At 44.0% G+C, this 11,744-nt stretch overlaps 1 protein-coding gene across 2 annotated transcripts; it reads left to right on the top strand.

Moving 5' to 3' along the window:
• The first annotated feature begins 2,410 nt into the window (after nt 1-2,410).
• Nucleotides 2,411-11,723, top strand: LOC120894200 (protein rogdi). Of its 2 annotated transcripts, none has more exons than XM_040296648.1 (5): nt 2,411-2,968; nt 6,313-6,694; nt 7,399-7,602; nt 7,687-8,175; nt 8,818-11,723. In XM_040296648.1, exons 1-5 carry the CDS (start codon nt 2,958-2,960, stop codon nt 8,884-8,886), a joined length of 1,155 nt encoding a protein of 384 aa, XP_040152582.1. In that variant the 5' UTR covers nt 2,411-2,957; the 3' UTR covers nt 8,887-11,723. The 2 variants fall into 2 exon arrangements, with proteins under 2 accessions (XP_040152582.1, XP_040152581.1); XM_040296647.1 differs by lacking the exon at nt 2,411-2,968 and adding an exon at nt 3,079-3,298.
• Nucleotides 11,724-11,744: the final 21 nt, after the last annotated feature.

Below are 11,744 nucleotides of genomic sequence, written 5' to 3'. Positions count from 1 at the left end.
AAAAGAAAAAAAAACAGAAAAGGGAAATGGAAAAAGGAAAGTAGAATAAAGCGAAAGCAAGGGAGCAGCAAAATGGGAAAGGTAAGAAGCAGAGTCAGTATATGTGGTGTGTGTAGAGTAGTAATGTAAGCAGAAGGGCAGCAGTAGCCAGCGAAAATCAATACACGAAAGGGGGGGTGTTGGGGGTGTGTATGTGGTTCGCGTGAAATAGGGGGACTGGGAAGAAGCAAATGTTTAAGCTATAGTAAAAGAAGAACAACAACACCATGCGCTGGAAATAGAATGGAGAGAAGACAAAAGAACTATTAATACGAAAAAATAGTATGTTATAAAAAAGAAACGGTGTTCAGTTGTGTTGTACCGGTCCGAAACGAAGCTGCTGTGCGCTGTGTCCCCATTGCGAAAGGTGAGTAGAGGGATGAACAAAAATGCTCGATTTTGCATCGGTTTATCTTGACCAGCACTAACGAAACGTTAGTCACACTTTCGTTAAAAGTATCCCATATAAAAGCCAGCAGAGAAAATTTGACACCTCTATCAGACGAACACAAACCGTGATGGCTAAAGAACGGCACCCCGCAGCGTCGAACACGCGGACTCCCTGCGGCAGTATGTAGACGTCGTCTGAGCCTGTTCCGGCATCTACAACATCTTGGCAATATTAGACACCAATCAGAGCATCGCAAAAAGCCCGGTTCATGGAAAGAAAATATCTCTTATAGTTATTTTGCTACAACCAGCCAAAACAGTCAATTCTTCATGCAAACACGTTGTGTGAAATTACATGTCACCTCCTCCACTAGGTAGGTATTTCTGTGTAATTTAGTGCATATATATAAATATACATATATATAAATATATAAATAAATATATGTAATCTTCTTGCATATACATAAAAAATAATCAACAGATTATTTTTATTAAAAGAAGAAGTTACAGAGAAAAGGAGCCCTCTTGGTCGGTATGAGGATACATCAAGGCCGTACGGGGTACGAAGAACAGAGTTCCACGCACTTAACCGCACGACCGTCAATGTGTAATGTGCTGCGCACGTAATTATTATATTTAAACTATGGTATCATTCAATGATCACTCGTTCGGTGTGCACCTTAGCCAACCTGAATGTCTCGGACTCTTCCATGAAACTCATACTTTCTCAGCATTTTTCCCCTTTTACTCATTCATCACTCTTGATACCCGGTTAGCAAGACATATTAGTTGAACTTTTTTCTGTTTTGTTTTATAGAGACTTTGAGCCGATTGGCCTCATTCGCATAGCTGATCATGATCATCACAGTGAACGCACAAAAAATCCACTGGAGACGCCTAGTAGTTGGTGTGCTGCACGTGTCAGCGAGCGATCGCCAAAGTGAAAATGAGAGCTTGATAGAGCCTCATCCTATAGATTCAATAGAAAATCAGCATCTTTTTCAACTCTTCCTTACAAAATCTTTGAATTTTTCATCTTTAATGCTGTACCAAAATCGTCACTAAGTTGAATTCTAATTTTGAGTTTAAATAAAAATACGTGCCTCCTTACAACCACTGACAACGTAACTCTCAGCAGTAAACATATGGTAACATGGGGTGATCGTGTGATGTTTACTATGTGTTCCATTTCATCGTTCATCTGATGCAGGTCAAGGTTTGGCTGATTCCCCGCACAAAGGTCACCGTTGCTGATTGAGGCAATTGATTTGCTTTGGTGTGTATCATCTGAGTTATGGCTTCTTTAAACCATACCAGATAACTTACTTTCATTGGTTTAATGTTGTGTTGTGGATCACAAGTTACACAATTCATACGTCACAGTGCCGTTGTTGTGGGAATTTGCAACAAAAGCTATAATTTTGAAATCCCGCCCAGCGGCGAACGTCTTACAAAAATCACCTTAAATCAAACTGGCGTTGATGAACGTAGCGAAACTGTGGGATTCGTCATGCATCAAACTGCCACCGGAAGGGGGCGCCCCCTTTGATGCAGTTTCCGCGAGTCACCGCCGATGAAGGTCATTAGCGTGGCGTTCACTCTGCATCACATGGGCTACCGGGTTGGAGTTTTCGTGACACACACACACACACATTCAATAAAGTTGAGAAGAAAACAGTGTAAAAAGGCGCCCAGATAGAGAGTTCGTTTATGTGGTGGCTTATCAAGAAAATACAAAAGAGAAAAAATACACACACGGGGAAGATAGTCGCGACTGAGCCTACAACCAGCTGATGATAAAGATGCCGGTAAGCTCTAAACACTGGGGGAAGACGTTCCCGGTCGTGTTGCGCTGTCTTACAAGCTGTTATCAAAGATATGGGGCCGGGGTACGGGGTGAACTGATTCGGCGGTGGTGGGCCGAATGGAAATAACAAAATCACACACTAGTCAATCAGTGGAACCGGTCCGAGAGACGCGCACATACACTACGCGTTCTTGTGGGGCTCTGTGGACCTGAGTAGTGCGCGCTTTCCACGGTGACACTGTAGTTCAAATCAATTGTCGCATTCGAATGGTCGAAATTGTGTACACTTGCGGCCAAATAGACGAGTGTCTTGTGTGTTGTGTATACACGAAGAATCGAACCAGCGCCGGTTATCAACACTGAAGGTCGGCGGAGACACACATACTACACCCCTGCTCCCCGTGTGGCGTTGTTTATCGTGCTGTTGATTTTGATAATTATCGAACCAAATTTTTGAGCAAACGCACGAGCCGGGCCGCACAAGATCACGCGGTCCAAACGGTCCAAAAACGGAACGGCCCACAGCGGGCAGTGTGGATGCGCGACCAATCCAGAGGTGTTGCGTTCCCGTGTTGGGGTGATTGGAATTTCACGACCAGGACAAGGTTGCAAATTGAACAAGATTAAACCAGGGGACGGGTGTGCGGTATTCAGGTGAAAGCATTCCTTGACTGATTGGAGGACGCTTCTTCAACCAGGCACTCAACTCAGCTGGCTGCAAATGTTGCGATTGTAAGTATTGCTAAATCAGAATCTTGAGGTGTTGGTTACGGAGGAGCTGCACCATCTGGTCAGTTGCACTTAGAGCGTGGTGCTAGTGCTCTCGGTGGACAACGGGCAGCATCGAATCTGCCCGTAACTTTCACTCTCATCGCGAACTCAAGTAGTTGCAGTGATAGTACCAAGTGTGTGCCGCTGTCCGTTGAAGTGGTGTTGGCCATTGTTCACTAATATCGAGTTCCCTGTTGTGTGCTATTGTGTCGCGCGTGAAACCATGGGTTCGAGGTGTTGCAACATATTTCCTCTATGCATCAGTGCTAATGCCGAACGAGACGTAGAATGGTAATCAAATGTGTTACGGTCAGTTAAGATTGGGTGCTTCTCTTCATTCTTTGAAGATGAAAAACAGAATTTTATCAGAGTAGTGGGAAGGATTGGTAGAAGCGGGGAAATGGTTTATGGCAACCCTTCAATTTAATACCCTGAGTGATAACGTACATCAGCGCCCTATCGATGGACGATAGGGCCGAAGCTGAGCAAGGGGAAGTTTTGTTGTATGAAGAAAATGATATTTCCTCTACAATACATCTTTCTCATCACATGTTCAGTTTGTTTTTGATGGTGTTTTAGCGTGAGTGAAGTTTAGGGCCTTCCAGTTCAACGTACTCCAATGTGCTTTTAAACTATTTAATGTACGTTGATGCATTATTGCTGTACATGCATCCAGTCGACGTACCTCACAGTAGTTAACTATGTCACGCTAATTATTGCTGCTAAAATGTGGCATTTGCAGTTGTTGAACTGCACCAAACACCATGGATGATCTTTTAAGCAGCGCTTGAGCAGCTTCACGGCTGCAAAACGGTTCTGGCTGCTTTTCTAGCCCTTTGTGTACGTAAAACAGTTCAGTGTACGATGTTGAGTTGAATTAAAAATGTATGGGCCAAATGTGAGGAAGCTCCACTGGTTGGGTATCCCACCAATAGATGGCTCCACCAGCTTTTTGCTATTTTTAGAACGTATGAGTCGTTTGCCGTCTGCTAAACGAAATCTTTCTATATTCCGTTTAGGTTAAAAGCTTGAGTCGTTTAGAACCCGTTTAGTGGTCGTTTAGTGAATTTGTGGCACTTGGGAAGAAGACACCTCCTCTATATTCCACCTTGCCCAAAACCACCGATACAAATTGAAATTCCTACCGAAAACTACAGATACAGAATTGTTGGTGCTTCTACCGAAATCTGCCAAAATAATCTGACCACACTGGCCCGCAGGAATTGACGTTTCGAGCGAGGGCTTTGAAGGGTGGCCGCCAAAAGCTCGCCTGTGGGCAGAGTGACCAGAAATGCCGTTATACATAGGGTTTAAAGGAGATATTTCATTTTTTTTAAATCATTGAACTTTAATACTCAGCCAAATAATCTAATCAATCTAATGTAAAACCTCGAATTTTATCAATTTGAATTAAACGTTCAAGTTATAACAAAGGCACAAAATCGCAAAGTAGAAGAATAAACAGAAGGCTGAAGGTGTTGTCAGTACAACGATCCGTAAACGAATGATCTTTATTTTGACATTCAGATTATCGCACAGTTGTCACGGTGATGGTCATATTCCGATCCGGCATATTGGGCACTATGGTCTTATCAGGGGTCAAATCTCCAGGATATTACACTAAATAATCCAGCGAAAATATAATAACAGCACATGTTATAAAATCGTATCCGATGGAGCACTGCAGCGGCCCTAAGTGGCCGCGTGGAGCCGCGAGAAAAAGAACTTGCCACCACTGAGAAGAAAATGTGCATCTTTAGCCTTCTTTGGCTTAGAATTGATAGTACAATTTTCAAATCGACACTTCAGCAAGGCCTCCCCAAGCGCCACAGATTAAGCTTAAACGACTGGAAAATTGAATATCCATAGAAAAAAAATGAAAGCTCCACAGCTTCATTGGTTTGATCAATAGATGGCGTATTACAACTCATCATTATATTGCTATCCTTTTCTTGCAATGTGTTTCGACAAGTTTCATCTAATCATGACCTATATAGCTTTCTAACTTTCTGAGCAAAAATCTATATGAATGGTCGTGTGGTAAGATACGTGGGTATCAACACCAACGACCATTACTCAAATCTCACTTTCTTCAGTGCTGGTGGTTTCCGTTGGAGTTTAGTATTTAAACAATCGTATCGCCGTTCTAGTTGTAGCGATGCATAACTTCAATGCGAAACCATACAACAGTACAGAGGAAATGAGAAAGCTCTCCTCCAAGCGATGAAGCTCTACTGGTTGGGGTATCCCACCAACAGATAGCACCATCAGCTTTTTTGCTATTTTTAGAATGCATGAATCGTTTGCCGTCTGCTAAACGAAGTCTTTCTATATTCCGTTTAGGTAGAGAGCATGAGTCGTTTAGAAGGCGTTTAGTGGTCGTTTAGTGGATTTGTGGCACTTGGGTCATTCGTGTGTCCGCTATGAATCAAATCTAATCCATATCTTAATCCATATCATAGATAACGGATGCATATTCTCGTGAGATGGAACTTTCGTTTTGCGCTTTAGGTCCCCCCTCCGCTTAACACTTCTTTTTCTGAGTTTCGAGTTTCAACCTGCTGAAAACTGCAGATAAAATGTTGGTGCTCCTACCGAAATATGCCAAACTAATCTGGCCACACTGTCCAGAATGACTGTTTACGACGGCACTGTTAAAAGCAGAGTTGTTTACGAAAAAGTGCTTGCACAACGTAAAGGTTACTGAGCAGCAGCAGCAGCAGCAATAGGAGCAAAGGTTTGTCCCCAAAAAACAGAGTGCTGGAAAAATCATTACGTGTGAAGGTGATAGTGTGGAAAACGGTAGGTTCAATCGGCAGTGGGGTCACCTGTGCCGAAGGCGGCAATCGTCTGAGTAGAATTTCACCGAGGGCAGTCATAGTTTGATACATTTTGAACGCTCCGGTGCTGGGAAGAAGCGGTAGAGGAGAGTCGCGGCAAGGCCAGTCCGTGTTCCGAGTCGATTAAAGTTTCTGGCCTTTCCGACTGGTGCTCGTGGCTAGTGCTTGTGCGTTGTAGCCCGCTGTTGCTGTGCATTCATTATCGGTTTCCGGTCGCATTTTAGTGGCACTGCTGGTGCGGGTGCAATTGTCTGGCTTATCAGCGGGGAAAGGATGTACAAATCCTGGGCTGCAGACGCGGGAATGGACAGTATTGATGAAGGTGTTTTAATGCTACGTCAAGCAGTAAATGTGCAACAAAAAAGGCCGCGGATGTTCCGCCGCATTAAATATCGATTCCGCAACCGTGTATCTTACTTACGTTCTGTTTTGTTTTGTTTTTTCACCCCAAATACGTGAGCGTAGCAGCGGATCGAACTGGTTCACCAGGCCACACTCCCGCCGAAAGAGTGGGAAAAAAGTAAAGGTAACCTTCTCGGACCAGCTCGACACGACCGCCAGCGACGACGGCAGTGGTGGCAGTGTGCCGTCTACGAGCCCGAGCCCTTCCACTTCCGCCCAGGCCCGGTGGCGCTATCTGGAGCAGATCTTCGTACCGCCCAGTCCGGAAGCGGCACCGAACCGTTCGGGTCCGGCGTTCGACCGTACCAGCAGTTTGCGGCAGAGCGGTACCAGCTACGCATCGGTAGGGAGCGCCAGCAGTGGCCCGTACAATAGACGACCGCCGCCACAGCGAAAAGTAGGCCAGAAGATGGCAGACTGCGAGAAGGAGGAAGCCCTAAATCTGGTAAGCAAGTAAACAAGCAACGGGATAGGGAGGAGGGGGGGGGCAGCGTTTCACACTATCAGTATGCAAAGAGCGCCCTTACAAGCGCGGTCGCCCTGTTTGCATTTCGACCATGTGAATTTGCATGTGTGTGTGTGTGTGCGCGGGTGAATGTGTGACGCTTAGTGTGGGATGTAAGGGGGCGTCACCTTGGCGGTAGTTGGTCAATGATATGCCAATAATGCATGTCGTTTACCGCGCGCCGGTGATTATGCATAATTGCTGCGATTGAAGCACGATAGGGAACGGAAGGGAGGGAACGGTGCTCACCGTCACGATCGATTTATGATAGCACCCGCGATCCGGACACTAACCACTATCTCCAAGTGGCAAAACCTCCCCCCCCCCCCCCTACTCCAACCAAGTAGCTGGGGCGTTTGGCTAGACCCGGTTGTTGCTAAATTTATCCAAGGTTGTTCACCCGGCACTCGTCAAATGTTCGTCGCTACCGTCGTAAGGATGGTTTGGAGCCACGGGTTTGCACTTGGAGAGCGAGCAGTGTGTTAGTGTCGCGGGGGAACCGGTGGCACCCCGTACCGACGCGACGGGATGACGTCGCGTGTTGCCTAGGTTTAATTGAAAAGCGATGTAATATGTGAAGAATGAACAACAACTTCGTTTCGTTTCGTTGTCCGCCGCCTGCCGGTATCTCGTAATCGTCACAGCAGGTGGAATTCGAGTGGGTGCTACACGAGGAGGTCCATTCGGTGCTGAAGCAGCTGCACGTTATCCTGGTGGAGTGTGCCCACCGATTTCCGGTCCCGCTGTACGGTAACGAGGGCAAGAAGCAGGACAAGTTTGTGCTGACGGCCGCACCGGAACAGCTCAAGTGTATCGTCACGCTTACCGGGGACAGCATAACGCATGCGGTAAGTACCAGCACACCCCAACCCTTGTGTCACCATATTTAGTTAACATTATGATGTTTATTCTATCTTTGTCCCTTCTACCAGGACATCAACTTTAAGGTGCAGCGGCAGCAGCAACAGATCCAGCGCACCTCCATCACCCAGGACTACCCGTGGAAGATACAGCAGGTGCAGGATGCGGCCAACCACCTGCAGCAGGCGATCAACCACATCGACAACGTGGACAGTGCGTACCATTTCAAGACGTCCGACGAGGTGCTGCACATACTGGGCAACATTCTCGGGGCGTTGCAGCGCGGCCGCACCTCGCTCGTCGTGCCCCGCAAGAAGCCGATCGACGAGCTGATGAAAAGCCGCAACATGAAGGCGCTGTCGCCGAACCTGCCGGAAGATTTAGCGATCAGCTTCTACATCCAGAGCCACAAGCTGATCTTTGTCGCGTACCAGCTGACCAACTTCCAGGGCACGATGAAGTTCGACTCGTGCCAGGCGGAGTGCTCCGTACCGTGGCTGAACGAGGTGCTGGTGCTGTTTACCGTCGCGCTGCAGCTGTGCCAGCAGCTGAAGGATAAGGTAGGTGTAGCACCGCGGTGGGGAGGGAGAGCGGCGAAAACTTATATTCATTTCGCGCTTCGGTGGGCAAAAACGCTTCGTGGCCCCGTTAGCATGACGTAGTTACGTCAATTAGACCAATTTACACTAGATGTAAATTATTGCCACTGGCGTGGGGGGGAGATGACATTCGAAGAGCAAAGAAACTAAGCTGTGAGGACAGACGCGGGTGGGCTCTCTTTCGCATGTTTCATAGTTTCATTTCGTTCGGCATCATTCGCATGGTGCGATAACGACGCCGCGAAGCTGTGATTTCATTTGGCAAGGTTTCGTGTGTCCTAAGCTTGGTCAGTGAGGCACGATATAAATCGTAAAGTGGGCCAGATAAGCTACCGTAGGCACGGAATGGTAGATTTTTGTTCGATTGTGAATAGGTTTCGTTATCTACGATTGGCTCATCGATGAAGGCCGAGTTGTGGGTTCTCTCGATCGATAACTAACTTTGTGATAAGTGTTTGACGACCACAATGACATTCGATTACGCTGGGCTTCTGAAGTAGGCAGCGGTAGTGCTTATCTATTTGCTTAATGTTTATCAATTGCAGTGCCATTCTTTTTAATCACTTTTTGGTTTGTTGTTTTGTTTTATATCTTGTTCTATAGATATCAGTATTCTCGCAGTATAAGGACTTCACCGTTGGATCGCGCTCACCGTCAGCACTGTCCTACTGATGCCAGGTGCGCTCAGCAAGCGGTTGCGTACCATGTCTATCGTAGACATTGCAAAACCGTCCGGATCGTTTGGTCGAGCCGTGTTCAATGCAGACAACCAGATCGAACAAACCGCCACCTCTCTTTATGCGGCAGGATATATAAGGTGAACGCATAAGAGGAGGAAAACCAAAAAAAAAAAAAAAAAGGGTAGTTAAATATACCACACGGTCGCCGTACCGCACTGCTGTATAAGACTCGCGGAAATACTCTGGCTCCCAACCCGGTCGCTACTTCGGATTTTCTTGCAGTCGTGTTGTTGGGAATGCGTGTATACTTGATGTTTGTTATTATTCAATCAACACAAAAAGCGCTAATCCCGTTGTTATTGCATTAGCCTGTAAGCACTATCCAAAAACAAAAATACCTGTTTCATCAATCGTATTCGAGGTTTTCGTGTTGTGTATAATCGACAACCGCGCCGGTATTCCAATCAGGGTTTGCTCCTTTCACAAAATTCGATTCCTTAGTGCCATGATTTTGCGGAAAGGAGATTTTAAGCGATGCAGCAATACATTTGATCGTTACTAAATCGAGATATACAAGGAAGTAATTGGCAGTGTGCGTGTTTGTGTGTTCGAATCACCATTCAATCGGTTAGTTGTGAACAAAGTCAGTAGAAATGTCCCTGAAACCACAGTCCTTTTCCTTCCTATTTCGAAAAGGTGTAATCTGTACTTATATAAATTGGCAGAAAGGATAACATAATACACACATTGGGCGAATGCGATAACTTAAGCCAACAATAATCCTAACCGTAGAATTAGTCTGCCAAAATTATAAATCTACACGCAAACCGAAAGAAAACTATATTAACATCTGGGCTGGAAAAAAAACCCACTGAGGCACAACAGATCGTCGTTTACAACACAAAACATTGTGATAATGCCAAATAAAAAGAAGAAGAAAAAAATGAAATACAAAAAGAACAAACACAAAACAAAACAAAAACAGCCCCAAAACAATGCAAATTACGCAAAGGGAAAACAGCAAATCCACGCGGTGCACCTGTATATAGAATTAGCTGCGTCGTATAATATATATGACTGATGTTGAACGTCGTTGGATTAGCGGAATCTCAAAAAATATTTAAAATACAAAAAAAGGAAATTAAATTTACGAAATTTCGGAGTTATTGCTTAGACTTTTTCGGAAAAGAAAAAATAAACAATTGGCTATTGCGCGTAGGATATAGTGTCATAATATGAAAAAAAAAGTTAGCTAGCTAGAACAAACATTGGACACATATTATGCTTTAGTTGAATTGCATAAGTCATTAGCTGTCCTTAATGTAACTGTACTGATAGGCAGTGTAAGCTATTTCCCGGGTTTGACTTGTTGTTGTTTCCCTTCAATTTTTTTCGTGCCTTATTTCATCCGATTCGTTATCTAGAGTCTATTTGATTACGATTGAGCAGTTTTTTGTGTTGTATAGCATTTACAAGATAGAATACAGTTAGGCGTAATAAGATAGAGGAAGGAACAAAGCCTTAACTTGAGTTGTACTTTTATTTTAAAATAAAATGTTAATCGTTCCTAATCAATCGACGATTGACGATGTGTTATTGTACATCGGTTTATGTTTTTTTTTTTACTTTCACGTTGTGCTTCTATTGTGTATGTTTGTGTGTGCAAGTAAACAGAAAGATCTCAATACAAACAAATTGCTGGTATATCCCGTTCCGAGCCGATACATTGAGCGACAAATTCTAGTCACGATAAAACAATGAAAAGAAACAAAAACACAAACATTAAGATTACAAATTAAACGAACAAACTAAAACATACGGTGATGGGATGGTTTTTAAGCATAATGATACGTTCATAGTTGAAGAAAGTCAATTGCGTTAGTGAATTTTAATGCGCTTCAATGTTTAAGCCCTATCCCATTTGCTTCGTATTTGTTCGGTTGAAGTAAAAGAAGAAAATAATCTTACCTTAAATATTGTGTGCCCCTCACGAAACATTACAAAACGCACTTATCCAGACAAAACTTCGTACTAAAAATGTTCATTGATTTTTCCACGAAATGATGAAATTGAACTGGACTGCGAATAAAAACATGAAACTAAATGGGAATGAATGGTAAAACGTGAAAAATTAAACATGAAATTAAATAATGCTGATAAAAATGTACGAAATCTGTAAATTACGATCGTAATCTGTGTCGAACTTGGATGGAACAGTACTGGAAGTGAAATATGTTTGCAAAACGGTCCTTAGGACAAGCGTAGGTTTCCCCGCACCCCCATATAGCAATAATACAGTGGTGTAAGGCTCGAAAGTAGTTTACTTGGTAAAGCTTAACAAATAGCGTTCGATAACAAAAGCATACCAGAGCAAGGAATGTAAAGAAAAAATAAAAACGTTACAGAACAGCAAGGACAATAATAACATAAACTGCTGGACGAATCTGTCGTAGAATGTGAAGAACGTAACAAACTAAAAGGACAAAAACAACAAAAGTTGAATAGTATTTCCACAACATAACACGAACCTGTTACATGCTTAAGAAAAGTGAAGCTGAATAATTTGATTTTGGATAACTGTAGCCGTTTAAAATGTTAACAAAACAGAACAAACAAAAAAACAGTTGTGTCCGGAATTGTTCGCTTTGGTTTGAAACGGTACTTGGCACGAGACGCGTTCAAACAAATCAAACCTTAAGAGCTGATTACAATCGCCGGAAGCGTTGCGGTGGCCAGTGGTAGATCCACGCAGCAAATAGCAATAGAAACGAGCATGATAACAACCACAATAATATTTAATTGAAATAATAACAGGGAAAAAACATCAAAAAGCGGATAATGAAGTGTGTT

This window comes from Anopheles arabiensis, chromosome 2 (genome assembly GCF_016920715.1).
Source record: "Anopheles arabiensis isolate DONGOLA chromosome 2, AaraD3, whole genome shotgun sequence".
Taxonomy (NCBI): Eukaryota; Metazoa; Arthropoda; class Insecta; order Diptera; family Culicidae; genus Anopheles; species Anopheles arabiensis.
This window is presented reverse-complemented; position numbering and strand designations above follow the sequence as displayed.